At 52.5% G+C, this 27,852-nt stretch overlaps 1 protein-coding gene across 1 annotated transcript; it reads left to right on the top strand.

Moving 5' to 3' along the window:
* The first annotated feature begins 177 nt into the window (after window positions 1-177).
* YJU2 (YJU2 splicing factor homolog) lies at window positions 178-23,495 on the top strand. Its single transcript, XM_037994607.2, has 8 exons — window positions 178-295; window positions 2,224-2,324; window positions 4,033-4,177; window positions 7,683-7,817; window positions 11,686-11,867; window positions 14,992-15,112; window positions 21,117-21,267; window positions 22,985-23,495. The coding sequence occupies exons 1-8, from the start codon at window positions 272-274 to the stop codon at window positions 23,095-23,097; spliced, it is 972 nt and encodes a 323-aa protein (XP_037850535.2). The 5' UTR covers window positions 178-271; the 3' UTR covers window positions 23,098-23,495.
* Window positions 23,496-27,852: the final 4,357 nt, after the last annotated feature.

Raw genomic sequence — 27,852 nt, 5'->3', positions numbered from 1 at the left:
GGGCGCAGCGCACTCTACAAAACTCTCCAATTCCGTATGGCTCCCGGAACCCTTATTTCGCGCTACTCAGGTTGCAACTCCGGAGGGAAGACGCCGGGACTTCCAGCTTGATAGACGGGGATTGGAACCAATGAAAGAAGTCGGCTATGTATGCTGCAGCCAATAACAGGATGAAGGAAGTGACGTTTACGGAAGTGAGGCTTCCGTCGGAAAAGCTCGGTACTTAGGCTTAGCATTTTTCAGGTGCTTGCGAGGTGATTAGGAGGCAAAGATGTCGGAGCGAAAAGTATTAAACGTAAGTGTTGGGCGACTGGGGCTTTCCAATCGGAGCGGGACATCCCGGAACTCCGGGAGAGGGAGGAGCTTCCTGGGATCTCCTTTTTGGAACCCTTCTTTCCCAACGGCCTTCCACGGGATGGGGCTTCCCAGACTCTTCCCTAGACTCCTCCCCATCGCCTTCCGTGGGGGGTGGCCCTTCGCTAAGTCTTCCCTTCCGGGCTGGGGTGTAGCCAGTCACCTGTGGGGCGTGGCTTGGGCTTTTACTCAATCACTTCACCTGATAGGGTTTTTCCCGGGGAATGATCCAATCACGTTATCTGTGGGCGGGGCTTCCTTAAAATATTAGCGGTCTTGTGCCATCCTCTTGAGGGGCGTGGCTGTGAGAAGCCATGCCCCTCTTGGGGCCTGTAGCCAATCGTGTTCTTTGGAGAGGGGTGTGTGTGTGTGTGTGTGTGTGTGTGTTTTTATCGGGGTCTGGTCATGCAGATACCCTCTGCCTGACAGTGGCCAAGATTCCAGACTCCTGGAAGAAAAGCAGAGGTTCAGTATAAACCATACTGTTGGCACAGTTGTGTTTTCTTGTTTTTTGAGACTGAGTTTTGCTCTTGCTGCCCGGGCTGGAGTGCAGTGGCACGTTCTTGGCTCATTGCAGCTTCTGCCTCCTGGGTTCGAGCGATTCTCCTGCTTCAGCCTCCTGAGTAGCTGGGATTACAGGTGCCTGCCACCACACCTGGCTAATTTTTGTTTTGTATTTTAGTAGAGATGAGGTTTCACCATGTTGCCCAGGGTGGTTTCGAACTCCTGAGCTCAGGCAATCCGCCCACCTGGGCCTCCCAAAGTGCTGGAATTACAGCCGTGAGCCACCGTGGCTGGCCGCACGCAGGTCTTTCTAGGAGAGTGGTCCCAGGCTTGCTGTAGGAACTCCTGGGAAACAGGAGCCCTGGGATACAAAGGGAGTGTGAGTATGGATTATGACAGATAACTCCACTGCACCACTGGAAAATAAAGCACTTTGTGTTTGAAGCACCTGCTGGGTACCAGACACTGCAAAGAGCAGTTTATCCCCCTTGCCTCAAGGAACACGTGTAAAGACTCTTGGAGACAGAAGACAATGTGCCCGTTTCACAGAGGAGTAAACTGAGCCCCGCAGGTTTCAGCTACTTAGGATTCAGATCCAGGGACATGACTGTGTAGGAAACGATGTAGCATAGTAATTGGGAGGCTGAGCTAACAGTGTCCTGGTTTACCTTCTACAGAGTTGCTGGGGAGTTGGGACACCTTGGGGAACTCAGTCTCCTGCCGGAACAACAGAAGCACTAAGCAAAGCTTAACCTCTACAAAGGGCGGGGTATGGGGCCTCACACATGTAATACCAGCACTTTGGGAGGCCAAGGAAGGTGGATCACCTGAGGTTAGGAGTTCAAGACCAGACTGGCCAACATGGTGAAACACCATCTCTACTAAAAATACAAAAATAAGCTGGGTGTGGTGTTGGGTGACTGTAATCCCAGCTACTGGGGAGGCTGAGGCTGAGGCAGGAGAATCGCTTGAACCCGGGAGGCGGAGTTTTGCAGTGAGCTGAGATCACGGCACTGCACTCCAGCCTGGGCAACAAGAGCAAAACTCTGTCTCAAAGCAAAAACAAACAAACAAAAAAACTGGCTTTTTAGAGCTTCCCGTGTAGATACCATTTCACGTGTATTGTCGTGACTGGTATTTAGGAGAATCGAATGCATCCTGTATGTCTCCACTGGGAGAGAGTCAGGAAGCTTGTGCCTGGCCTCCCTCTGACTGTACTGAGTCCTGCCAGTCCTCCCTGCCTATCGCAGAACCTAGGGTGGGCTTGGGGACCCCCGACACAGCTCCCCAGAGCCCCTTCCCTCTGCCATGTCCTGCCCCTGCTTCTGAAAATAACTCCCCCAATGTTTCCTTCCTGCCCCGCAGAAATACTACCCGCCGGACTTTGACCCGTCAAAGATCCCCAAACTCAAGCTCCCCAAAGACCGGCAGTACGTGGTGCGGCTGATGGCCCCCTTCAACATGAGGTGAGCACCCCCCGCGAGACCCCACACACCAGCCGTGGCTGAAGGACGCAGTGCCTGGCATCCACAGAGGTGACTCGTCCTGTGTTCAGACCAGATCACTGGTCCTGGCTCAGACATTGACCACTCCAGCCCTCCTTCGCCTCACTATTTGGGATTAAGCTCTGGACCTTTTAGAACCCCGCCTCCGCCAGTGCCTGCCTTGAGATCTTGGTGGTTAGTAAACATATGAGCAGAGAGGATAGGACCCCACAGAGTTGCAGCCCCATAGATATATTTCAGCTTCTCCAACAGCCAAGCTCATCCTATCCCAGGGTCTTTGCACACACTGCTGCCCCTGCTTGGAGCTCTCTCCCTCTACTTTCTTTCTTTTGTTGTTGTTGTTGTTGTTGTTGTTGTTGAGACAGAGTCTTGCTGTGTTGCCCAGGCTGGAGTGCAGTGGTGTGATCTCGGCTCACTGCAACCTCCACCTCCCGGCCTCAAGTGATTCTCCTGCCTCAGCCTCCTGAGTAGCTGGGATTACAGGTGTGCGCCACCACGCTCGGCCAATTTTTGTATTTTCAGTAGTGTTGGGGTTTCACCACATTGGCCAGGCTGGTCTCAAACTCCTGACCTCAGGTAATCTGCCCTCCTCGGCCTCCCAAAGTGCTGTGATTGCAGGCGTGAGCTACCACGCCTGGCTTTCTCCTTCTACTTACACGTGGTGGGCTCCTCTTGTCTGCCATAGGTCATGGCTCCAATCTCACCCCCTCCGGGAGGCCTCCATTGTCCCCACTCACGGTACCCACATCTTGCCCTTTGTAGCACTTTAGAATTATTGTATTTCACCAACTCTAAACCCCACACCTCTTCATGCTGTAGCATATCTGAAATCACTCACCTGACGAGGAAAGAGACATCTGGGTCAGTGAAATTTGTTTCATGCCCATATGTTGATGGCCTGTCTGCTCCTCCCCCTCCTTCATTCATTCATTCATTCAACACTCATTTATTGGGCACCTGCTGTGTGCCAGGGTCTGTGCTGGGCGCCAGAAACAAAGTCCCTGGCCTCATGGAGCCCACAGTCTACTGGGAAGTGGAGATCATTGGTAGTCAGGCAGGTGCACGGGCCCCGGAAGTCAGGCAGGAGAGAGAGCCCCTGGGGCAGTGGCGGAGGAGGGAGGGCTGTAGGTAGCTGGGGTGGTCAGGGCGACATCAGGCAAATTGCTGGTGGCGCTGAGGTCTGAGGATGAAGGGCGTCACCGGCCATGGGACCGTAGGAGCAAAGGCCTCGAGCTAGGACTGAGCGGGGGGTGTTTGCAGGCTCAGACAGGAGGCGGGCATGCTGGGCTGGGGAGCAGAGCCCCGAGTAGGAGAGGAAGAGGGAGGTGGGGCGGCATTTTTCTGTGCGGCGTCTTTCCTCCTGGGGGGTGGGGTGCCCCGTAAGCACCAAGATTGCTTCTGGGAGTGCGTGACAGGCAGGCCTCACCTACTCAGGGGGCTTCCCAAGCTGGCGACCCTTGGACCGAGCCCCAGAAAGCTATGAATGAGAACACGAAGTTCTCAGGTAGAGGAAATTTGGACACAGGGTGGGGCAGCCTGCCCCGTGAAGGAGGAAGCTCCCCATCGCTGGAGGCAAGCAAGCAGTGATCTTGCAGGATGCCGCAGGGACAGCCCACCAGTGGGAGCCAGAGTCCCAAGACAGCTCGCTCCCCGACATCCCGCCCCGCAGGTGTAAGACGTGTGGAGAATACATCTACAAGGGGAAGAAATTCAACGCTCGGAAGGAGACGGTGCAGAACGAGGTCTACCTGGGCCTGCCCATCTTCCGCTTCTACATCAAGTGCACGCGCTGCCTGGCAGAGATCACCTTCAAGGTAGACGAGATGGCCAGCCAGGCCGGTCCCTTTCCCCTAGCACACCTCAGATCAGGGCAGGCCCCGGGGTTCCTTACTCCGATCCTCTCCATGCAGGGAATCTCATTTCAGTTTATCCCCAATTAACAGACAACAGTTTGGGGGAGATGTTCATGGCAGCATTCTATATAAAGGCAAAAAGACAGAAGCGACCTAGATAGATAATAATAAGGGATGAGAAAAACAAATTAGCTTGCAGGCTGGGCGCGGCTCACACCTGTAATCCCAGCACTTTGGGAGGCCAAGGCGGGCGGATTGCCTGAGGTCAGAAGTTCAAGACCACCCTAGCCAACATGGCGAAATGCTGTCTCTACTAAAAATACAAAAATTACTGCACATGGTGGCGGACTATAATCCCAGTTACTCAAGAGGCTGAGGCAGGAGAACCGCTTGAACCTGGGAGGCAGAGGTCGCAGTGAGCAAAGATTGCACCGCTGCACTCCAGCCTGGGCGACACAGCAAGACTCTATCTAAAAAAAAAAAAAAAAAAGGCCAGGCACAGTGGCTCATGCCTGTAATCCCAGCAGGTTGGGAGGCCAAAGCAGGAAAGAGAGCCCCTGAGGTCAGAAGTTCAAGACCAGCCTGGCCAACATTGTGAAACCCTGTTTCTACTAAAAATACAAAAATGAGCCAGGCGTGGTGTCTCTTGCCTGTAATCCCAGGTACTTGGGAGACCAAAGCAGGAGAATTGCTTGAACCCGGGAGGCAGAGGTTGCAGTGAGCCAAGATTGCACCATTGCATTCCAGCCAGGGTAACAAAGTGAAACTCCGTGTCAAAAAAACCAAAAAATTAGCATGCAATGGAATATTACGCAGCCAATAAAAATCACAATTTGACTTTTAATTGTTACCCTGAGGATTTGAGGAAAGGCTGAAGAGAACTTAAAATTTTCTCTTCCTATGCTTAAGTACTCTTTGAGTACTTTTTTGCCATAAACTTTCTTTGATTAAAAAAAACATTTTGGGCTGGGCGCAGTGGCTCACAGCTATAATTGCAGCACTTTGGGAGGCCAAGGCAAGCAGATCAGTTGAGGTCAGGAGTTCGAGACCAGCCTGGCCAACATGGTGAAACCCCAACTCTGCTAAAAAAAATACAAAAATTAATAATAATAATAATAATAATAATAATATATTTTGGCTGGGTGGAGTGGCTCACGCCTGTAATCTCAACACTTTGTGAGGTTAAGGGAGGAGGATTGCTTAAATCCAGGAATTCAAGACAAGCTTGGGCAACATAGTGAGACCCCACCTCTACAAAAAATACAAAAATTAACTGGGCATGATGGCATGCACCTGTAGTCCTAGCTACTTAGGAGGCTGAGGCAGGAGAATCAATTGAATCTGGGAGGCCAAGGCTGCAGTGAGCCATGACTTCACTGCTGCACTCCAGCCTGAGTGACAGAGTGAGACCCTGCCTCAAAAAATATATATATATATATTTTTGAAATGCTTGTAGATTTACAGAAAAGTTCCAAAGATAGTAGAGACAGTTCTCACCTACCCCTCACCAGCTTCCCCACGTATTAACATCTTATATAACCAGGTTACATCTGTCACGCTAAGAAACTAAGGGTGGGGCCGGGCATGGTGGTTCACCCCTGTAATCCCAGAACTTTGAGAAGGCAAGGCTGGAGGATTGTTGGAGACCAGAAGTTCAAGACTAGCCTGGGCAACATAGTGAGACCCTGTCCATCTCTACACACACACACACAAAAATTTTAATTAAGAAAAGAAACTAGGCCAGGCGCAGTGGCTCAAGCCTGTAATCCCAGCACTTTGGGAGGCCGAGACGGGCAGATCACGAGGTCAGGAAATCGAGACCATCCTGGCTAACCCGGTGAAACCCCGTCTCTACTAAAAAAATACAAAAAACTAGCTGGGCGAGGTGGCGGGCACCTGTAGTCCCAGCTACTCGAGAGGCTGAGGCAGGAGAATGGCGTAAACCCGGGAGGCGGAGCTTGCAGTGAGCTGAGATCTGGCCACTGCACTCCAGCCTGGGCGACAGAGCAAGACTCCGTCTCAAAAAAAAAAAAAAGAAACTAAAAGTGGAATGTTACCATTAACATTGTAGGCTGAGGCTGGGTGCAGTGGCTCATGCCTATAATCCCAGCACTTTGGAGGCCAAAACAGGAGGATCGGTTGAGCCCAAGAGTTAGAGACCAGCCTGGGCAACATGGCAAAACCGTGTCTCTACCAAAAAGAAATTTAAAAATTAGCCAGGTGTGGTGATGCATACCTGTAGTCCCAGCTACTCGGGAGGCTAAGGTGAGGGGATCACTTGAACCCAGGAGGCTGAGGTTGCAGTAAGCCATGATCCTGCCACTGCACTCCAGCCTGGGCAACAGAGCAAGACCCTCTCCCAAAAAAAACAAAAAACATAGTGTTACTATTAGCATTTAGACCGAAGGTAGATTTCAGTTTTTCTGCTAATGTCACTTTTCTGTTCCAGTGTGTAATTGAAGATACCAGGATGTATTTAGCCTCTCTATTCAATAAACAATAACGTGGCATGCTCTATATATATTCGTACATAGGGTTTATAATCAAAGAAAAGGTGTTAATAAATACAAAGGGCAGAAATCACAACATGTGCAGAGCCTTGGAGATCTTTTTTTTTTTTTTTTTTGAGACAGGGTTCCACTTTGTAGCCAAGGCTGGAATGCAGTGTCACAATCTCAGCTCACTGTAACCTCAACCTCCCAGGTTCATGCGATTCTCATGCCCCAGCCTCCAGAGTAGCTGGGATTATAGGCATGCACCACCTTGCCCCGCCTAAGTTTTGTATTTTTAGTAGAGACAGGGTTTCGCCATGTTAACCAGGCTGGTCTTGAATGCCTGACTTCCAGTGATCTGCCCGCCTTGCTGGAGATTTTATTTGCAGTCATGTTGAGGGTAGGGAGTGGAGGCTGTGGGGAGGCATTGGGCAGATGAGAAGAGTCTTAAAGTCCTTGCCAGGGCGTTGGGCACTTTTGCCCAAGGAGATGGGAGGAGCACTAGAAAGAAATCTCAGGCCGGGCGCGGTGGCTCAAGCCTGTAATCCCAGCACTTTGGGAGGCTGAGACGGGCGGATCACGAGGTCAGGAGATCGAGACCATCCTGGCTAACATGGTGAAACCCCGTCTCTACTAAAAAATACAAAAAACTAGCCGGGCGAGGTGGCGGGCGCCTGTAGTCCCAGCTACTCGGGAGGCTGAGGCAGGAGAATGGTGTAAACCCGGGAGGCGGAGCTTGCAGTGAGCTGAGATCCGGCCACTGCACTCCAGCCTGGGTGACAAAGCGAGACTCCGTCTCAAAAAAAAAAAAAAAAAAAAAGAAATCTCACCAGCCAAAGCAATAAGACAAGAAAAAGAAAAGGTAGTAGAACTAGTAAAAATCAGAGAGAAGGGGCCCTGAACTGCTGGCACTGCTTTAGAAGATTCCAGTGCCTGGGGATGTAGGAGCTGATGTCTGTCTATCTTTCCCCCAGACAGACCCTGAAAACACAGACTACACCATGGAGCACGGAGCCACGCGGAATTTCCAGGCTGAGAAGCTCCTGGAGGAGGAGGAGAAGAGGGTGCAGAAGGAGCGGGAGGATGAGGAGCTGAACAACCCCATGAAGGTGAGTTGGGGGCCATACAGGTGTTCATGAGCACTGTGTGTTTGGGTGCATGTGTGTGCTGGGGGGTGTGCCCTTCCTGCCTCAGGTCCCCAAGGAAGGAAGATAGGGTGGGGGACGTGGTTGGCAAAACTTCAAGATGTCACCAGGAGGCCAGGCATAGTGACTCATGCCTGTAATCTTAGCACTTTGGGAGGCTGAAGTGGGAGGATCACTTGAGGTCAGTAGTCCTAGACCAGCCTGGCCAACATGGCAAAGCCCATTCCTACAAAAAATTTAAAAAATTAACACTGGGTGCAGTGGCTCACGCCTGTAATCTCAGCACTTTGGGAAGCCAAAGTGGGTGGGTCATGAGGTCAGGAGTTTGAGACCAGCCTGACCAACATGGTGAAACCCTGTCTCTACTAAAAATACAAAAATTAGCTGGGCATGGTGGCACGCTTCTGAAATCACAGCTACTCAGGAGGCTGAGGCAGGAGAATCACTTGAACCTGGGAGGCAGAGGTTGCAGCGAGCTCAGATCACACCACTGCACTCCAGTCTGGGCAGCAAAGCAAGACTCCATCTCAAAAATAAATAAATAAAAGAAATTATGTTCACTTCCAATAGGACAATTTTGTTTTTTCTCAGAAATATTAAAATGAGTCAGGCATGGTGGCTTGAACGTGTAGTCCCAGCTACTTTAGGAATTGAGACAGGATGATCACTTGAGTCTAGGAGTCCAAGACCAGCCTGGGCAACATAGTGAGACTCTGTCTTTACAAAACATTAAAAAATTAGCCAAGTGCTGGCCAGGCGTGGTGGCTCACACCTGTAATCCCAGCACTTTGGGAGACTGAGGCGGGTGGATCACGAAGTCAGGAGTTCAAGACCAGCCTGGCCCAGATGGTGAAACCCCATGTCTACTAAAAATACAAAAAATTAACTGGGCATGGTGGCAGGCGCCTGTAATCCCAGCTACTTGGGAGGCTGAGGCAGAGAATTGCTTGAACTCAGGAGACAGAGGTTGCAGTGAGCCGAGATCATGCCACTGCACTCCAGCCTGGGTGACAGAGCAAGACTCTGTCTCAAAAAAATAAATAAATAAATAAATAAATAAATAAATAAATTAGCCAGATGCTTTGGGAGGCTGAGGCAGGTGGATCACCCGAGGTCAGGAGTTCAAGACTAGCCTGACCAACACGGCAAAACCCTGTCTCTACTAAAAATATAAAAGCTAGCTGGTCATAGTGGCCTGTATCTGTATTCCAAGCTACTCAGGAGGCTGAGGCAGGAGAATCGCTTGAACCCAGGAGGCGGAGGTGCAGTGAGCCGAGATTGCGCCATTGCACTCCAGCCTGGGTGACAGGAGTAAAACTCCATCTCAACAACAACAACAAAAATTAGGCAGGTGTACTAGTGTGCACCTGTGGTCCCACCTACTAGGGAGGCTGAGGTGGGAGGATCACTGGAGCCCAGGAAGTTGAGGCTGCAGTGAGCTATGATCACACCACTGCACTCCAGCCTGGGAGATGGAGCCAAACTGTCACTAAAATATATATATATATACACACACACACGCACATATATATACACATACATATATATACATACACACGTATATACATGTGTATATATAATAATTTTTTTTTTTTTTTTTGAGATGGAATCTTGCTCCATTGCCCAGGCTGGAGTGCAGTGACGCAATCTTGGCTCACTGCATGCTCTGCCTCACGGGTTCATGCCATTCTCCTGCCTCAGCCTCCCAAGTAGCTGGGACTACAGGTGCCTGCCACCACACCCAGCTAATTTTTTTTGTATTTTTAGTAGAGATGGGGTTTCACCATGTTAGCCAGGATGGTCTTGATCTCCTGACCTCCTCGGCCTCCCAAAGTGCTGGGATTACAGGCGTGAGCCACCATGCCCGGCTAATAAATTTTAAATGACTGTTCCCTGCTGTCCCGTCCTGCTTCCATATTTCCCATCCATTCCTATCTATTCCTGGACCCACCCACGTCTGCCAAATGTGAGTTTTCTGAGCAAGCCACATCAGAGCAGATCCAACATTTTCTATGACCATACGGAACAACTGGGAGGGAAATGAGCCTTGGCGAGGGTTTGGTGTGTGCCTGGACCTGTCGCACTGCTGTCTGCGTGTGAATTTAGTTACACTGACAGCAAGGGGCTCTTACCCTGGTATTAGTCAGCTATTGCTACATAACAGGTTATCCCAAAACTTAGTGACTTAAAACAACAAACATTTATTATCCCACAGTTTCTGAGTGTCAGGCATCCAGAAGCAACTGAGCTGGATGGTTGTGGCTTAGAAGCTCCCATGAGGTTGCAGTCAAGGTGTTGGCCGGGGCAGTATCATCTGAAGGCTGGACTGGGGCTGGAGGAGCCACTCACAAACTGGCTCCCTCTACTGGCTGTTGGCTGTCAGCCTCAGTTCCTCACTGTGTGGGGAGCTGCTTGAGCATCCTCACAACATGGTGGCTGCCTACCCTAGAGCACGTGACCCGAGAGTGAGAGCAAGGAGGAAGCCTTGTGCTTTTACTTCCTAGTCGCAGAAGTTAATATGTCGTCACTTCTGTCATATTTCATTAGAGCCAGCCCCTGCTCAAGGGGAGGGGAGTCACCTCCACCCCTTAAAAGGAGGAGCCTCAGAGTTTGTGGACATATTTTTAAACTGTCAGAATTGCCATTTTCCAAAGGGCAAATACCACAAGGTTACAGCACTGGGAAGCAGCCAGGCGGGATTCACTCCCAGCCCTGCCTGGCTCCTCAGGGGCCTGTGGCCGCCGGACTTGCCTCCCTCAGCCTCAGTTTCCTTTTCTGTAAAATAGGGGTTGTAAGGATTAAATGAGATGGCATATGGAAACGTCTTAGCCCAGGGCCTGGTGTATAGTAGGTGTTCAGGTTGTCTTTTACAATTTTTCCTTTTTATTACTATTTTTGAGATGGAGTCTCACTCTGTCACCCAGGCTGGAATGCATTGGCATGATCTCAGCTCACTGCAACCTCTGCCTCCTGGGTTCAAGTGATTCTGCTGCCTCAGCCTCCCAAGTAGCTGGGATTCCAGGTGTGTGCCACCACACCTGGTTAATTTTTGTATTTTTATTTTTATTTATTTATTTTTTTGAGATGGAGTCTCACTGTCACCCAGGTTAGGGTGCATCAGTGCAATCTCGGCTCACTGCAACCTCTGCCTCCTGGGTTCAAACAATTCTCCTGCCTCAGCCTCCCAAGTAGCTGGCATTACAGGCACATGCCACTACGCCCGACTAATTTTTGTATTTTTAATAGAGATAGGGTTTCGTCATGTTGGCCAGACTGGTCTCAAACTCCTGACCTCAAGTGATCCGCCCGCCTCAGCCTCCCAAAGTGCTGGGATTACAGGCGTGACCAATAACACCCAGCCTGTATTTTTAGTAGAGATGGGGTTTCACCATGTTGGCCAGGCTGGTCTCGAACTCCTGACCTCAGGTGATCCGCCCACCCCGGCCTCCCAAAATGCTGGGATTATGGACATGAGCCACCGCGCCTGGCCAAATTTTTCTTTATTATTCTTACTGAAAGATGGCACCAGGCCGGAAATCCAGGCCACCTGAGTCCAGAGCCAGCCTCTTTCCACCCCACCCTGCCCAGGGGCTCAGATCCTGGCTCCACCACTGCTCAGCCCCATGTGGTCACTTTCCCTCCCCAGACCTGAGTGTTCTCACCTGCGAAATGGACACAGAGCTCTGGGCGTGGGCAGGGGGTTCCCTGAGCAGGATGGAAACATGGGGGTAGGGGACTCCTCCCTTGGCCCGTGGTGGCCCCTGAGGCCAGGCAGGATTTGCCCCGGGGTGCGATCCCCATGCACTCAGCCCCGCCGCCCTGCGCCCACCAGGTGCTGGAGAACCGGACCAAGGACTCCAAGCTGGAGATGGAGGTGCTGGAGAACCTCCAGGAGCTGAAAGACCTGAACCAGCGGCAGGCACATGTGGACTTTGAGGCCATGCTGCGGCAGCACCGCCTGTCCGAGGAGGAGCGGCGGAGGCAGGAGCAGGAAGAGGATGAGCAGGAGACTGCGTGAGTCCGGGCCGGCCCAACCCAGCCCCACCTCGCTGCCTCTGCCCCAAACGCTTCCCCCGCTGTCTGGAGTGTCGCCTTTTCAGGGACCCCTTTCCCACCGCCAATCTCACTTTCTCCCTTGCGGTGTCTGTCTCGGGGGTCCCCAGCCCACTGCCAGGCACGGTGACTCAGCACGTGGTCACCCGCATGACTGCGGTTTGTCACAGTGAGAGGACACAGCAGATTGAGCAAAGGGAAAAGGCATTTGGGATGTGTCGGGGGCCAGGCCTTCCAGATCCTCTCCTGGTGCAGTTTCGCAGGACGCGCCTCATCCCCCAGCCCCAGCTGGGAGGACTCGAGAGACGCGCCATCCGCAGGAAAGCTCCTAGAGACCCAGCGTGGGGTTCCTATGGGAGGTCCCACAGGCCCCGCTGCCTGGCCCGTGCCGGGATTCCAGAGGAAAACAGGGCTCAGGCATAAACCATGGTGTTTGCAGGAACAGCTGAGGCCCCAGAGCCCGTCCCATCCATGAGGGTGGGAGGTCCCCAGCACAGGCTCCCAGACACCCACCAAGGGCCACCCTCACCAGCCGCCTTCTGAGGACACAGCCTCAGGCCTCCTGGGTGAACACTTTTCTTTTCTTTGAGACAGGGTGTCGCCGTGTCACCCAGGCTGGAGTGTGGTACTGCAACCATAGCTCACTGTAGCCTCCATCTCCCAGGCTCAGGCGTTCCTCCTGCCTCAGCCTTCTGGGTAGCTGGGACCACAGGGGCACATTAGCATGCCCAGCTAACTGTTTTTATTTTTGTAGACAGGACCTCGCTATGTTGGCCAGGCTGGTATTGAACTCCCGGCCTCAAGCGATCCTCCTGCCTCAGCCTCCCGAAGTGCTAGATGACAGGTGTGAGCCCCTGCTGGCTGGTGAATGCCTTTGATGCCAGCCACCTCTGAGCCCGCATGCTGATCCCCTCCTTTCCTGGTACCTCATCTCCCCTCCATCCTTTAGAATCTGAGCTGTAAGGACAGGGACGTGGTGGCCTCTCCTGCATCCCCAGGGCTTCCAGCAGGTTTGGGTTTATGGTAGGTTCCTCATCAGTGCATAATTGGTGCACAGATCAGTGATGCCGTGCAGAACAGTGTTGGGAGCCTGCATTCATCCCATACCTTCCGGGCACAGGGCGCGGCTCTAACCTCGCTACCCACACAGCCCTCAGAGTCAGTGTGATTTTCATCATGGGCAGGAGGGCTGAGGTCCAGGGAGGTCCAGACATGGGCCCCACCAAGATGACCCTCCAGGCTCGATCCAGACAGGCTGGTTCCAGCATCCACGCGCTTAACCACACCACTGCCCTCAATGGACATGGAAAAGTTAATGTAAAAATGTAGAAGGGGCCGGGCATGGGGGCTCCTGCCCGCCATCTCGCACTGTGGGAGGCCGAGGTGGACGGATCACCTGAGGTCATGAGTTTGAGTCCAGCCTGGCCAGCATGGCCAAAGGCCATCTGTACTAAAAATACAAAAACAAATTAACGGGGTGTGGTGGTGGATGCCTGTAATCCTAGCTGCTCCAGAGGCTGAGACAGGAGAATTGCCTGAACCCAGGAGGCGGAGGTTACAGTGAGCCAAGGTGGTGCCGCTGAACTCCAGCCTGGGCGACAGAGCAAGATTACGTCTAAAAAAAAGTTAAAAATTAAAAAGCAGACTGGGTGCGGTGGTTCACGCCCTTAATCCCAGCACTTTGGGAGGCCGAGGCGGGTGATCACCTGAGGTCAGGAGTTTGAGACCAGCCTGGCTAACATGGAGAAACCCCACCTCTACTAAAAATACAAAAATTTGTTGTTGTTTTTTTTTTTTTTTGAGACGGAGTCTTGCTCTGTCACCCAGGCTGGAGTGCGGTGGCCGGATCTCAGCTCACTGCAAGCTCCGCCTCCCGGGTTCATGCCATTCTCCTGCCTCAGCCTCCCGAGTAGCTGGGACGACAGGCGCCCGCCACCTCACCCGGCTAGTTTTTTGTATTTTTTAGTAGAGACGGGGTTTCACCATGTTAGCCAGGATGGTCTCGATCTCCTGACCTCGTGATCCGCCCGTCTCGGCCTCCCAAAGTGCTGGGATTACAGGCTTGAGCCACCGCGCCCGGCCTTAAAAATACAAAAATTAGCTGGACATGGTGCCTGCCTGTAGTCCCAGCTACTTGGGAGGCTGAGGCTGGAGAATTGCTTGAACCCAGAAGGTGGAGGTTGCAGTGAGCCAAGATCGCACTACTGCACTCCAGCCTGGATGACAGAGAAAGACTCCGTCTCAAAAAAAAAACACACACACACACACACACAAATTAGCCAGGCATGGTGGCAGGCACCTGTAGTCCCAGCTACTCGGGAGGCTGAGGCAGGAGAATCGCTTCAACCCAGGAGACAGAGGTTGCGGTGAGCCAAGATTGCCCCACTGCACTCCAGCCTGGGCCACAGAGCGAGACTCTGTCTCAAAAATTAAATGAAATGAAAATTAATGAGGCATAGGGACACACGCCTGTGGACCCAGCTACTCAGGAAGCTGCTTGGGGAGGATCACTGGAGCCCAGTAGGTGGAAGTTGCAGTGAGCTATGATTGTGCCACTGCACCCCGCCTTGGGTGACAGAGTGAAACCTTGTGTCCTTTGTTGTTGTTTTTAGACAGAGTCTCGGTCTGTCGCCCAGGCTGGAGTACAGTGGCGCGACCTCGTCTCACTGCAAGCTCCGCCTCCCGGGTTCACGCCATCCTCCTGCCTCAGCCTCCCGTGTAGCTGGGACTACAGGCGCCTGCCACCGTGCCCGGCTAATTTTTTGTATTTTTAGTAGAGACGGGGTTTCACCGTGTTAGCCAGGATGGTCTCGATCTCCTGACCTCGTGATTCACCTGCCTCGGCCTCCCAAAGTGCTGGGGTTACAGGCGTGAGCCACCGTGCCCGGCCTAGACTTTGTCTCTAAAAAAAAAAAAAAAAAAAAAAAGACAGTAATCTGTGTGCCCTCTACTCCCTCCCACCCCTGCTCACTGAGGACAGAAAGAGGTCTCGAGGCACCCAGGCCCCCTCGCCACCCCAGCAGGCGCATCCCAGGCCCTGTTCCCCGTGCAGAGCACGTCCAGGTTCCCATCTTCCATCCCACAGAGCCCTGTTGGAGGAAGCCAGAAAGCGAAGACTGCTGGAGGACTCCGACTCAGAGGATGAGGCTGCCCCCGCGCCCCTGCAGCCAGCCCTTCGGCCCAACCCCACCGCCATCCTGGACGAGGTGAGGGGGGCTGCCTGAGTCCCGGGGACTCCCAGGTGAACTAGGGATAACTGAAGCCAGAGGTCAGCTTAACTTTTTCTTTTTTTTGTTTGTTTATTTGTTTGAGACAGAGTCTTGCTCTGTCACCAGGCCGGAGTGCAGTGGCACAATCTCGGTTCACTGCAACCTCCGCCTCCCAGGTTCAAGTGATTCTCCCGCCTCAGCCTCCCAAGTAGCTGGGACTACAGGCGCCCGCCACCACACCTGGCTCATTTTTTGTATTTTTAGTAGAGACAGGGTTTCACCATGTTGGGCAGGATGGTCTCAATCTCTTGTCCTCGTGATCTGCCTGCCTCAGCCTCCCAAAGTGTTGGGATTACAGGCCTGAGCCACCGCGCCAGGCCAGAGGTTGACTTTTTCTTAAAAGGCCAGTCTGCATCCTAACTCCTCCACTCCACGGCTATAGCCCACAACAACCATGATCAGGTGTAAATAAGTGGGCGTTGCCCGGTGCCAATAAAGCTTTATTTATAGGCTGGGTGCGGTGGCTCCTGCCTTGTAATCCCAGCATTTTGTGAGGCCAAGGCAGGAGGATCGCTTGAGGCCAGGAGTTTGAGACCAGCCTGGGCAACAAAGTGAGACCCCTTCTTTTTTTTTTTTTTTTTTTTTTTTTTTTTTTTTTTTTTTTTGAGACGGAGTCTCGCTCTGTCGCCCAGGCTGGAGTGCTGTGGCGCAATCTCGGCTCACTGCAAGCTCCGCCTCCCGGGTTCACGCCATTCTCCTGCCTCCGCCTCCCGAGTAGCTGGGACTACAGGCGCCCGCCACTGCGCCCGGCTAATTTTTTCTATTTTTAGTAGAGACGGGGTTTCACCATGGTCTCGATCTCCTGACCTTGTGATCCGCCCGCCTCGGCCTCCCAAAGTGCTGGGATTACAGGCGTGAGCCACCGCGCCCGGCGAGACCCCTTCTTTACAAAATTACAAAAATCAGTCATGGGTGGTGGTGCATGTCTGTGGTCCCAGCTACTTGAGAGCCTGAGGCAGGAGGACCGCTTGAGCCCAGAAGGTCAAGGCTACAGTGAGCTGTATCAGTGTCACTGAACTCCAGCCAGCCTGAGCAAGAGTGAGACCCTGTCTAAAATAAATAAATAAAAATTAAGGCTGAGTGCAGTGGCTCACGCTTGTAATCCCAGCTACTCAGGAGGCTGAGGCAGGAGAATCGCTTGAACCTGGGAGGCGGAGGTTGCAGCGAGCCAAGATCGTGCCACTGCACTCCAGCCTGGGTGACACAGTGACACTCTGTCTCAAAAAAAAACTTAATTTACTAAAACCTGTGCCAGGCCTATGGGTGTGTAATTTGCCAACCCCTGTTTAAGCTTCTGAAAGAAGGGAATGTAAAGAAAGAACATAGAAGTTTATTTCTCAATCATGTAAGAGCCCTGGGCTGACACTCTAGGACTTCCGGGCAGCTCTGCTCCATGGAGCCATTCAGGGATTCAGGCTCCTTCCTTCTGGAGCACGGCTTCCTGTGCTGTGTTCACAGCTGGCTCAGAGCACCTTCAGGGTCTGGCTGTGGGAAGACAAAAGGTGCGTGGAGGACCACCCAGCCTCAGATGCAGCCCAGCTTAATTCTTCTCTTATGCCATAGGCCACAGCATAGTCACAAGGCCCCATCTGGCTGTGAAGGAAACTGTGAGCTGTATTCTCCAGTTGATCTGTGCCTGGCTGTGCTGCTAACTAGAACGAAGGGAGGCCGGGCGCCGTGGCTCAAAGTGCTATAATTCCAGCACTTTGGGAAGCCGAGGCGGGCGTATCATCTGAGGTCAGGAGTTCGAGACCAGCCTGGCCAACATGGGGAAACCCTGTCTCTACTAAAAATACAAAAATTAGCTGGACATGGTGGTGCATGCCTGTAATCCCCCAGTTACTCGGGAGGCTGAGGCAGGAGAATCACTTGAACCTGGGAGCACAGGTTACAGTGAGCCGAGATTGCACCATTACACTCCAGCCTGGGTGACAGAGTGAGACTCCATCTCAAAAAACAAAAAAAGAAGGGGGGCAGGATCTTTGGCAGATGACCAGCATTTTCCACCACAGCTGACTCATCCAAGGTGGCCTCAGCCACTCTGGTTTGTTCATTGAAGAAGGTGGTAAAAGTAGGGGCTCATAAACCAATAACACAGACACACAGAAACGATTGTTCTTTTTTTTTTTTTTAAAACACAGAGTCTTGCTCTGTTGCCCAGGCTGGAGTGCAGTGGTGCAGTCCCAGCTCGCTACAGCCTCAACCTCCTGGGCTCAAGCAATCCTCCCACCTCAGTCTCCTGAGTAGCTGGGACCACAGGCACACACCACCATGCCTGGCTAATTTTTCTTTTCTTTTTTCTTTCTTTTTTTTTTTTTTTTTTTTTTTTTTTTTTTTTTTGAGACGGAGTCTTGCTCTGTAGCCCGGGCTGGAGTGCAGTGGCCGGATCTCAGCTCACTGCAAGCTCCGCCTTCCGGGTTCACGCCATTCTCCTGCCTCAGCCTCCGGAGTAGCTGGGACTACAGGCGCCCGCCACCTCGCCCGGCTAGTTTTTTGTATTTTTAGTAGAGACGGGGTTTCACCGTGTTAGCCAGGATGGTCTCGATCTCCTGACCTCGTGATCCGCCCGTCTCGGCCTCCCAAAGTGCTGGGATTATAGGCTTGAGCCACCGCGCCCGGCCTTCTTTTTTCTTTTTTTAGACAGTTTCATTCTTGTTGTCCAGGCTGGAGTGCAATGGTGCAATCTTGGCTCGCTGCAACCTTCGCCCCCCCGGTTCAAGCGATTCTTCTGCCTCAGCCTCCCAAGTAGCTGGGATTACAGGTGCCTGCCACCATGCCTGGCTAATTTTTTTTTTTTTTTTTTTTTTTTTTTTTTTTGAGACAGAGTCTTGCTCTGTTGCCCAGGCTGGAGTGCAGTGGTGCGATCTCCGCTCACTGCAAGCTCTGCCTCCCGGGTTCATGCCATTCTCCTGCCTCAGCCTCCCGAGTAGCTGAGACTACAGGCACCCGCCACCACGCCCAGCTAATTTTTTTCTCTTTTTTAGTAGAGATAGGGTTTCATCGTGTTGGCCAGGCTGATCTCGATCTCCTGACCTCAGGTGATTCAACTGCCTCGGCCGCCCAAAGTGCTGGGATTACATGCGTGAGCTACTATGCCTGGCCTCTAATTTTTCAAATTGTTTTTGCAGAGATGCGGTCTGGCTGTGTTGCCCAGGCTGGTCTCCTGCTCCTGGCCTCCAGCAGTTCTCCTGCCTTGGCCTCTAAAGGCACAGGGATTCCAGGCATCAGCCACCATGGCTGGCCCTAAGACAGTTTTCTAAAAGATCCTTTCTTTGAAGCTAAATCCCCTGATGCAAGTTCTCACACTGTGGTTCTTGCATAAACCACTCCCAGAATTCATTGTCTACAGCTTCTTCTCTTTTTTTTTTTAAAAATGAATCAACAGAGTAAAGCTACTTTGAAAGCAGTCCAACCTTTTGTGATTTATTCCCTCAGTCTTGTGCCTGTACCTGATTTTATAGCAGGTGTTTTATTTGGTTTTACGTGATACACCTTCATCAAGACTTTTCAAACCTTCACCCTAACTTTTATAGGAAGGAATATCTCCACACTTGCATTTTCTTGGTTTATTTTAGAGATGAGGTCTTGCTCTGTCACCCACGCTGGAGTGCAGTGATGTGATCATAGCTCACGGCAGCCTCCAACTCCTGGGGTCACATGATCCTCCCACCTCAGCCTCTCACGTAGCTGGGACTACAAATGCATGCCACCACAGCCAGCTCATTTTTAATTTTCTTTTCTTTTCTTTTTTTTTTTTTTTAAGAGATGAGTCTGTATGTTGTCCAGGCTGGTCTCAAACTCCTGTCTTCAAGCAGTCCTCCCACCTTGGCCTCCCAATCCTTCGTTTAGTTTAATGATGATGAGTACCACCTGTAGAAACAGGTTTGAGAACTAACCTAGGTATCTTATTTTTATTTTTGAGACGGTCTCGTTCTTTCGCCCAGGCTGGAGTACAGTGGCACAGTCTCGGCTCACTGCAAGCTCCGCCTCCCAGGCTAAAGCAATTGTCCTGCCTTAGCCTCCTCAGTAGCTGGGATTACGGGCGTGTGCTACCACACCTGGCTGTTTTGTATTTTATTTTTATTAATAAAGTGACAGGGTTTCACCGTGTTGACCAAGCTGGTCTCAAACTCCTGACCTCAAGTGGTCCACCCGCCCCGGCCTCCCAGAGTGTTGGGATTACAGGTGTGCGCCACTGCACCTGGCCATCTGTGCCTTTTGACTTGTTTTCCTCATTCTGACATCAGCCCAGGGCCACGACTTTTTCTTTTCTTTTTTTTTTTTTTTGAGACGGAGTCTCGCCCTGTCATCCAGGCTGGAGTGCAGTGGCACAATCTCAGCTCACTGCAACCCCCGCCTCCCAGGTTCAAGCGATTCTCCTGCCTCAGTCTCCCAAGTAGCTGGGATTACAGGCATGTGCCACCAAGCCTGGCTAATTTCTTGTATTTATAATAGAGATGGAGTTTCAGTGTGTTAGCCAGGATGGTCTCGATCTGACCTCGTGATCCACCCACCTTGGCCTCCCAAAGTGCCAGGATTAGAGGCGTGAGCCACCGTGCCCGGCCCAGAGCCACAACTTTAAGGAGGCCTCTCCACCACCTTAGCAGTGGCTGCCCCTCACACCGTCAGCTTGGCACTCAAGGCCTCTGCCCATTCTCCATCCCACATAACCTGCCCTGGCACTTCCTGAGTCACACTGTGGCTTCTCATCACACCTTTACCTGTGCCATTCCCCTTACCTGGGATGCCCCCTTTTCCTTCTCGCTTGATGAACTCCTACCCACCCTTCAATACCCAATGCAAGACACCCTTCCTTTGAGAAGCTCATCCTCACAATTCAAGCTCATGCACCCTGGCTTCTCTCTCACCCAGATGGATGTAGTCCTGCATATTGGTCTCCTTGTTCCTCTCCCTCCCCACACAGTGAGCTCCGTGAGGGTAGAGCACCCACTGGGACTTCCTTAACCCAGTGGTTACCACTTCCTCTATTTAAACATAAAACAGATTAAAGAGGCCAGATGCAGTGGCCCATGCCTGTCATCCCAGCTCTTTGGAATGCTGAGATGGGAGGATTGCTTGAGCCAGGAGTTCGAGACCAGCCCGGGTAACAGAGTGAGACCCCGTCTCTACAAAAATTAAAAATGTTAGCCTGGCATGGTGGCGTGCACCTGCAGGAGGCTGAGGCAGGAGAATCGCTTGAGCCCAGGATTTCGAGGCTGCAATGAGCTATGTATGATTGCACCACTGCACTCCAGCCTGGGCAATAGAGTAAGACCTTCTCCAAAAAAAAATTTAATAAATAAAATAGATTAACGAGTCCCTTCTGTTGCAATGAAGGAGCTGGAGGTCTTTTCTATTTGCCCCTAACTCTTTCCCAAGGCGGCTTCCTCCATTTTCATGCGTTCTCTCAAGTACATTGAGCACTTCCTTGTGCCAGGAACTGTTTGTGGCACCGCAGAGCCAGCAGTGGGGAAGACAGGAGCTCACGTCAGAGCTGGGGAGAGAGTTATAACAGCCAGCAGAGGGCACTGTGAGCGTGGACATGCAGCCTGCATGTGAGCTTGAACCATGATGGGCTTCTCAGAGGAGGGGTGTCTTGTGTTGGGTATTGAAGGGTGAGTAGGAGTTCACCAAGTGAGTGCATGGAAAAGGGGGCATCCCTGGTGAAAGGAATAGCATGGGTAAAGGCGTGGAGATGAGAAGTCACAGTATGATTCAGGAAGTGCCAGGGCAGGCTATGTGGGATGGAGAATGGACAGAGACCTTGAGTGCCAAGCCTAGGGCAGTGGGGAGCCATAGAGGAGTTTAGAGCAGAGGAGGAACATGGTCAGCGCAGCAGTGGAAGAGGGACATGGGGCAGTGAGCAGGGGTTGAGGGCAGAGGGGCCAGACTGGGCCCTGGATCCGGGCCAGACCCCCACACATGTCCCCATCACCTGCAGGCCCCAAAGCCCAAGAGGAAGGTGGAGGTCTGGGAGCAGAGCGTTGGCAGCCTGGGCAGCCGGCCCCCGCTGTCGAGGCTGGTCGTGGTGAAGAAGGCAAAGGCCGACCTGGACTGCAGCAATGGGCAGCCTCAGGCAGCCCCCGCCCCAGGTAAGGTCACAAGAGTTCCCAGAGCTGGGCGCGGTTTCCATAGTGACCTCTAGGTGGCGGCAGCGCTCCCTGTGCAATTACAGAGGCTTCATGGGGTAGGTTGAGGGTGGCCTGCCACCCCCACAGGACCAATTAGTGGAGTGAGCAGAGAAAGCAGGCAGCTTATTTTTGTCTTTTTTCTTTCTTTCTCTTTTTTTTGAGACAGTCTTGCTCTGTTGCCCAGGCTGGAGTGCAGTGGTGCCATCTCGGCTCACTGCAACCTCCGCCTTCCCGGTTCAAGCAGTTCTCTGCCTCAGCCTCCCAAGTAGCTGGGACTACAGCACCACGCCCGGCTAATCTTTTGTATTATTAGTAGAGATGGGGTTTCTTCACGTTGGTCAGGCTGGTCTCGAACTTCCGACCTCAAGTGATCCAGTCACCTCGGCCTCCCAGAGTGCTGGGATTACAGGCGTGAGCCACCGTGCCCGGTCTCTTTTTGTCTTTCAATTACAAAAGGAGCCAGTGCTTGCTTTTAAAGCCCAAATCCTGTGGGAATGTATAAAATCAATGTTGAATCCGTGTTTCCCTGCCCAGCCTTCGCTGCCAGCAAGTGCCAGGATCCCCCGTCCCACCTCCGGGGCTGTCTGTATGGCATGTGTGTCTCTGTTGTCACACACCTGGTGCTCTGTAGGGACGAAAGAGTCCCACACCCCCAGCCCCGGGGGATGAAGGATGGGGGTGGGGTCAGCATTGCCAGGTGGTTAAGACCAGAATTCGGAGCCAAGCATCCCGGGGGCAGGTCCTTTGCACCCCTACCTGCTTGTCCTGTGGCCTTGGCCAAGGGACTTTCCCCCCAGCGAGGCCTCAGTGTTGTGTCCTGTAAAATGCAGCCAAGGGGACCTACCTCACGTAGGTAGGGTCGGCTCCCGGTTTGGGTTGATTCCGTGAGCGGTGGCGCTTGAGTAGACCCTGGCACACGACGAGACTGTGGGACATTTGAGACATTTTTATCAGTGCTGGTAAAAATTATGCCATCTGGCCAGACGCAGTAGCTCACACCTGTAATCCCAGCACTTTGGGAGGCCAAGACCGGCAGATCACTTGAGGTCAGGAGTTCAAGACCAGCCTGGCCAACATCATGAAACCCCATCTCTACTAAAATTAGCCAAGCATGGTGGCAGGTGCCTGTAATCCTAGCTACTTGGGAGGCTGAGGCAGGAGAATTTCTTGAATCTGGGAAGCGGAGGTTGCACTGAGCCAAGATCGCGCCACTGCACTCTAGCCTGGGTGACAGAGCGAGACTCCGTCTCAAAAAAAAAAAAAAAAATAGAATTATCCCATTTGTCAGAGGAAAAGACTGAGAGTCAGAGTGGCTTTCACAGCTGGGCATAGAATCTGCCCCTCTTCATTGCCTTAGTATGATTTTTCCTAAGGCGATTAAGTCCACAGTGACTGGACTTTGAACTTTGCGCCATTTCCATTTTTGGCAGCGCACGTTGCCTGCCTGGGCAGGGTTTGCATGGGCCATTGTTCAGAAGCGGAGCTGTTGAGTCCCGGGTATGCAGATATAAATCTGTGATGGGTCCCATCAGGTGCCATCCAGAAAGGCCAGGCCATTCACATGCTGTCGCCTCTGGCCTTTGCAAACCTGCAGAGGTGGCCGGTCCCGTGCTCCAGGCCTTGTCCCTGGCCTGTCTGTTCTGGAGCTGAGATGAGCTAACTCTCCCTCTCCCCCCAGGAGCCCCGCAGAGCAGGAAGGAGGCCGACCCTGCACCCCCGACGCCTGGCGCGTCCTCCCTGAGCCAGCTGGGTGCGTACCTGGACAGTGATGACAGCAACGGCAGCAACTGAGCCCTCCTAGGACCCCCGCCCTGAGTCAGGGTCACACGTCCAGCTTCAGCCACGTTGAGGCCAGCGTTGCTGGTGGTTGGGGCAGGAGGCCTTGGCGTAACCGGAGACCCTACAGACAAGTGCCAGCGTGCTCCAAGCACATAGGGCCAACAGGGACCTCAGCCCCAGGAGGTCACTTCTCTGTGCCCTCACCAGCCTCTCAACACCTCGGGGACACCTGCTACTCCTGCCTCCGCCTGTCACTATGCTTAGGGCTGCAGTATCCCTAGCGCGTCTCAGCTTCCAACTCTACGTCAGGGTGGCAGTGTCTGGGGCACTGGGCGAGCCCACTGGCCTCTAGACGGCCTCATCTCTTCCTTCCACAAACTGTCTAGAACCAATAAAAGGAAATCTGCCAACCGCCCGGGCCCCTTCTCTCTCCCAGAGTCTGAGGAGGCCCCAGGACAAGGCTCTGTTAGCACAATTCGAGGGGCATTCACAGAGGTTTGTTTCTTGAGACAGGATCTAACTCTTGCCCAGGCTGGAGTGCAGTAGCGTGTTCTTGGCTCACTGCAGCCTTGAACTTCCGAGCTCAGGTGATCCTCCCTCCTCAATCTCGTGAGTCGCTGGGACCTCAGGTGTGTGCCACCATCCCTGGCTAACTTTTTGTATATTTAGAAGAGACTGGGTTTCGCCATGTTGCCCAGGTTGACCCTGAATTCATGGGCTCAAGCGATCTTCCTGCCTCGGCCTCACAAAGTGCTGGGGTCACAGGCATGAGCCCAGATATTTATATTTAGTTCTCGCCTAAGTGTGCCCAGGCTTACCATCTGGGCTTTTTTTGTTTTCTCTTATTTATCTTTTTTCTTTTATTTATTTTTTTTCTTTCTTTTTTTTTTTTTTTTTTTTGAGACGGAGTCTTGCTCTGTTGCCCAGGCTGGAGTGCAGTGGCCAGATCTCAGCTCACTGCAAGCTCCGCCTCCCGGGTTTACGCCATTCTCCTGCCTCAGCCTCCCAACTAGCTGGGACTACAGGCGCCCGTCACCTCGCCCGGCTAGTTTTTTGTATTTTTTAGTAGAGACGGGGTTTCACCGTGTTAGCCAGGATGGTCTCGATCTCCTGACCTCGTGATCCGCCCGTCTTAGCCTCCCAAAGTGCTGGGATTACAGGCGTGAGCCACCGCGCCCAGTCCCGACACCCTTCTTATGTTAACTTTTTTATTTTTTTTTTTGAGACAGCATCTTACTCTATCACCCAGGCTGGAGGGCAGTGGCATGATCTTGGCTCACTGCAACCTCTGCCCCCTGGGTTCAAATGATTCTCATGCCTCAGCCTCCAGAGTAGCTGGGATTACAGGCACACACCACCATGCATGGCTAATATTTCTATTTTTAGTAGAGATGGGGTTTCACTGTGTTGCCAGGCTGGTCTCGAACTCCTGATCTCAAGTGATTCGCCCACCTCGGCCTCCCAAAGTGCTGGGATTACAGGTGTGAGTCACTGTACCCAGCCAAAAAAACTTCTATGTATTAAGTTTTACAATAACATACAAATAAATAAAATTAATGTATACCAAAAGTGGTGATGACTATGATGAAAATAAAGCAGGTAAGTGAGTTCTAAGAGGGTGCAGAGAGGTTGCCTTGGGGGGCATGTTTATTGCTCACCTCTCCCTCTGTTTGTTTTCTTGTGCTGCATAACAAATTATTCCAAAACTGAGCAACTTAAAAACAACAGAAAGCTGGGTGTGGTTTCACTGGGTTTCCTGCTTTAAGGTTTAGCAAGGATTCAATCAAGACAGAGGCCAGGCTGGGCGCAGTGGCTTACGGCTGTAATCGCAGCACTTTCAGAGGCTGAGGCAGGCAGATCACGTGAGGTCATGAGTTCCAGACCAGCCTGGCCAACATGGCAAAACCCTGTCTCTACAAAAAACACAAAAATTAGCTGGGCGTGGTGGCTCATGCCTGTAATCCCAGCTACTTGGGAGGCTGAGACAGGAGAATCACTTGAACCCAGGAGGTGGAGGTTGCAGTGAGCCAAGATTGTGCCACTGCAGTCCAGCCCCGGGGACAAAGTGAGACTCCGTCTCAAAGGAAAAAAAAAAAAAAGGAGGACACAGGCCCGGGCTGGGGTGTCATCTGAAGGCTCAACTGGGGAAGGACCTGCTTCCAAACCATTGTGGTGGTTGACAGAATTCAGTCCCTCATGGCTGTTGGCCACAAGACACTCTCAGTTTCTTACCTACACACACCTTGTCTGCAGCTTCTATCTTTGTCCATTTGCTGCTGCTTTCGCATAACACCACAGACAGGGTAAATTATGCACAGTAGAAGTTTATTTGGGTCACGTGCGGTGGCTGATGCCTATAATCCCAGCACTTTTGGAGGCCGAGGTAGGTGTATCACTTGAGGTCACGAGTTTGAGACCAACCTGGCCAACATGGTGAAACCCTGTCTCTACTAAAAATACAAAAATTAGCTGGGTGTGGTGGCAGGTGCCTATAATCCCAGCTACTCCAGGGGCTGAGGCAGGAGAGTAACTTGAACCTGGGAGGCGGAGGTTGCAGTGAGCCAAGATCGCGCCACTGCACTCCATCCAGCTTGGGCAACAGAGTGAGGCTCCATCTCAAAAAAATGGGTGCAACCCAGCACACTGAAACCAACTGGCACATTGTGTGTGCTCACAAATGGGTTGAGTGGGCATCACCCCATTTCCCAGTGAGGAAGCAGGCTCAGGGAGCCCCAGGTTTCACCTCCTCCCTTCCCACACGCCACTCTTTCATACACCACTGGAATTTTATTTTTATTTCTTTTTTTTTCCCAGGGAAGCTTTGTTCTCACCCTGTGTCCCAGGGGCAATTCTGCTGTCGGCTTCCAGTTCGCTCCTGGGCGTTCTCAGGGCTGAGGGAGTCGAGGGGCAGGCACAGCCATGCATCGGGCTCTGTCCCTCCTGACCAGTGGGGGACCCCTCCCTGCCCTGCCCCACCTCCCAGCGCCCGCTACCTTCACCCTCTGAAGCCTGCCCTTCCCCCATCCCTGCCGACAGTACTGGTTCCCCACCAGCCCTCGTCTGTCATCCTGCCTTCGGGAGCTGTCAGCCTTCATCTGAGATCTCCTCCATCAACTCCTCCGGGGCTGCCTGGCTGCCGGAGCACATCAGAGGGACGGGGAGGAGGGGTGATGGGAACCCCTTCTGCTGGAGCCCACTGCCACCCCAGCCTGGGCTTACAGGAGAAGAGGGGCCCACGCCATGTGAACCTGGGGCTCCCTGAGCCTGTTTCCTTATCTGGGAATGGGATGACACCACCCACTCGGTCCACAAACACCCCCGGGGACACGCTCTGTTGCTGCCCCATTTATAGGTAAGGGAGGCTCCTCAACCTCTAGGGTGAGGGAGGGACAGGGCCTGGGTTTGAATCTCCAGGCTCCAAGGCCATACCTTTGGTTATCCGCCCCACTGCAACTCCACTGCAATTGCCTGCATGTCAGACTGGAGTCCTGGACGGGCTGGATCATGCCTCCCCCATCAGATAGAGGCCTCTAGAAGGAAGGCTCACGTCTCCTCTAATAGACTGGGACCTTGTGAGTTAGTTGGGGCCATGCCTCCCGTGTTGGACTGGGGCCCTTGAAGTTTACACCATGCCTCTGCCATCTGACTGGGGATGCTTGAAGTTTGGACTATGCCTCCCTCATCAGACTGGTGACCCTTGAAGGCAGGCCTGTGTCTCCTCCATTACTCTGGGATGCTTGAAGTCAAGGCTATGTCTCCTGCATTAGACAGGGGGCCTCTGAAGGTTGGACCTGCCTCCCCCATCAGACTGGAGACTCCCGAAGACAGGTTCATGTCTCCTTCATCAGAGTGGGAACCCCTCAAGGTAGGGCCGTATCTCTCCTATCAAATGGAAGTTCCTGAAGTGAGAACCACAATTCCTCCATCAGACTGGGGGCTCCTGTGGACAAGGCCATGTCTCTGCCATCAGACTGTGAGTTAAGAAAGGCAAAGCTGGCCGGGCGCAGTGGCTCACGCCTATAATCCCAGCACTTTGGGAGGCCGAGGCGAGCAGATCACCTGAGGTCAGGAGTTCAACACCAGCCTGGCCAACACGGTGAAACCCCGTCTCTATTAAAAATACAAAAATTAGCTTTATGTGGTGGCATGCGCTTGTAATCCCAGCTACTCAGGAGGCTGAGGCAGGAGAATTGCTTGAACCTGGGAGACGGAGGTTGCAGTGAGCCAAGGTCATGCCACTGCACTCCAGCCTGGGTAACAGAGTGAGACTCCGTCTCAAAAAAAAAAAAGAAAGATGGCTGAGTGTGGTGGCTCTCACCTGCAATCCCAAAGTCACTTGAGGCCAGGAGTTCAAGACCAGCCTGGGCAACATTGCAAGACCCCAATTCTAGAAAAAAAAATTTTTTTTTAGATGGAGTCTCATTCTGTTGCCCAGGCTAGAGTGCAGTGGCACAATCTCGACCCACGGCAACCTCTGCCTGCCAGGTTCAAGCGATTCTCCAACCTCAGCCTCCCAAGTAGCTGGGACTACAATGTGCCCACCACCAAGCCTGGCTAATTTTTGTATTTTCAGTAGAGATGGGGTTTCACCATGTTGGCCAGGCTGGTCTCAAACTCCTGACCTCAGGTGATCCACCTGCCTCAGCCTCTGCAAGTGCTGGGATTACAGGTGTGAGCCACCACACCCGGCCCTCTAGAAGAATTTTAAAAATTAAAAAACACAGGCCTGACCAGGTACGGTGGCTCAAGCCTGTAATCCCAGCACCT

This window comes from Chlorocebus sabaeus, chromosome 6, assembly GCF_047675955.1.
Source record: "Chlorocebus sabaeus isolate Y175 chromosome 6, mChlSab1.0.hap1, whole genome shotgun sequence".
Classification (NCBI taxonomy): Eukaryota; Metazoa; Chordata; class Mammalia; order Primates; family Cercopithecidae; genus Chlorocebus; species Chlorocebus sabaeus.
The sequence above is the reverse complement of the archived record's forward strand: the minus strand, read 5'-3'. Positions and strand labels throughout refer to the sequence as shown.

Coding starts and splice junctions, on each gene's coding strand:
- YJU2 (XM_037994607.2), top strand. CDS start 272: ATGTCGGAGCGAAAAGTATTAAAC. Junction 2,325..4,032: donor ATGGCCCCCTTCAACATGAG/GTGAGCACCCCC, acceptor CCCGCCCCGCAG/GTGTAAGACGTGTGGAGAAT. Junction 11,868..14,991: donor GAGGATGAGCAGGAGACTGC/GTGAGTCCGGGC, acceptor TCCATCCCACAG/AGCCCTGTTGGAGGAAGCCA.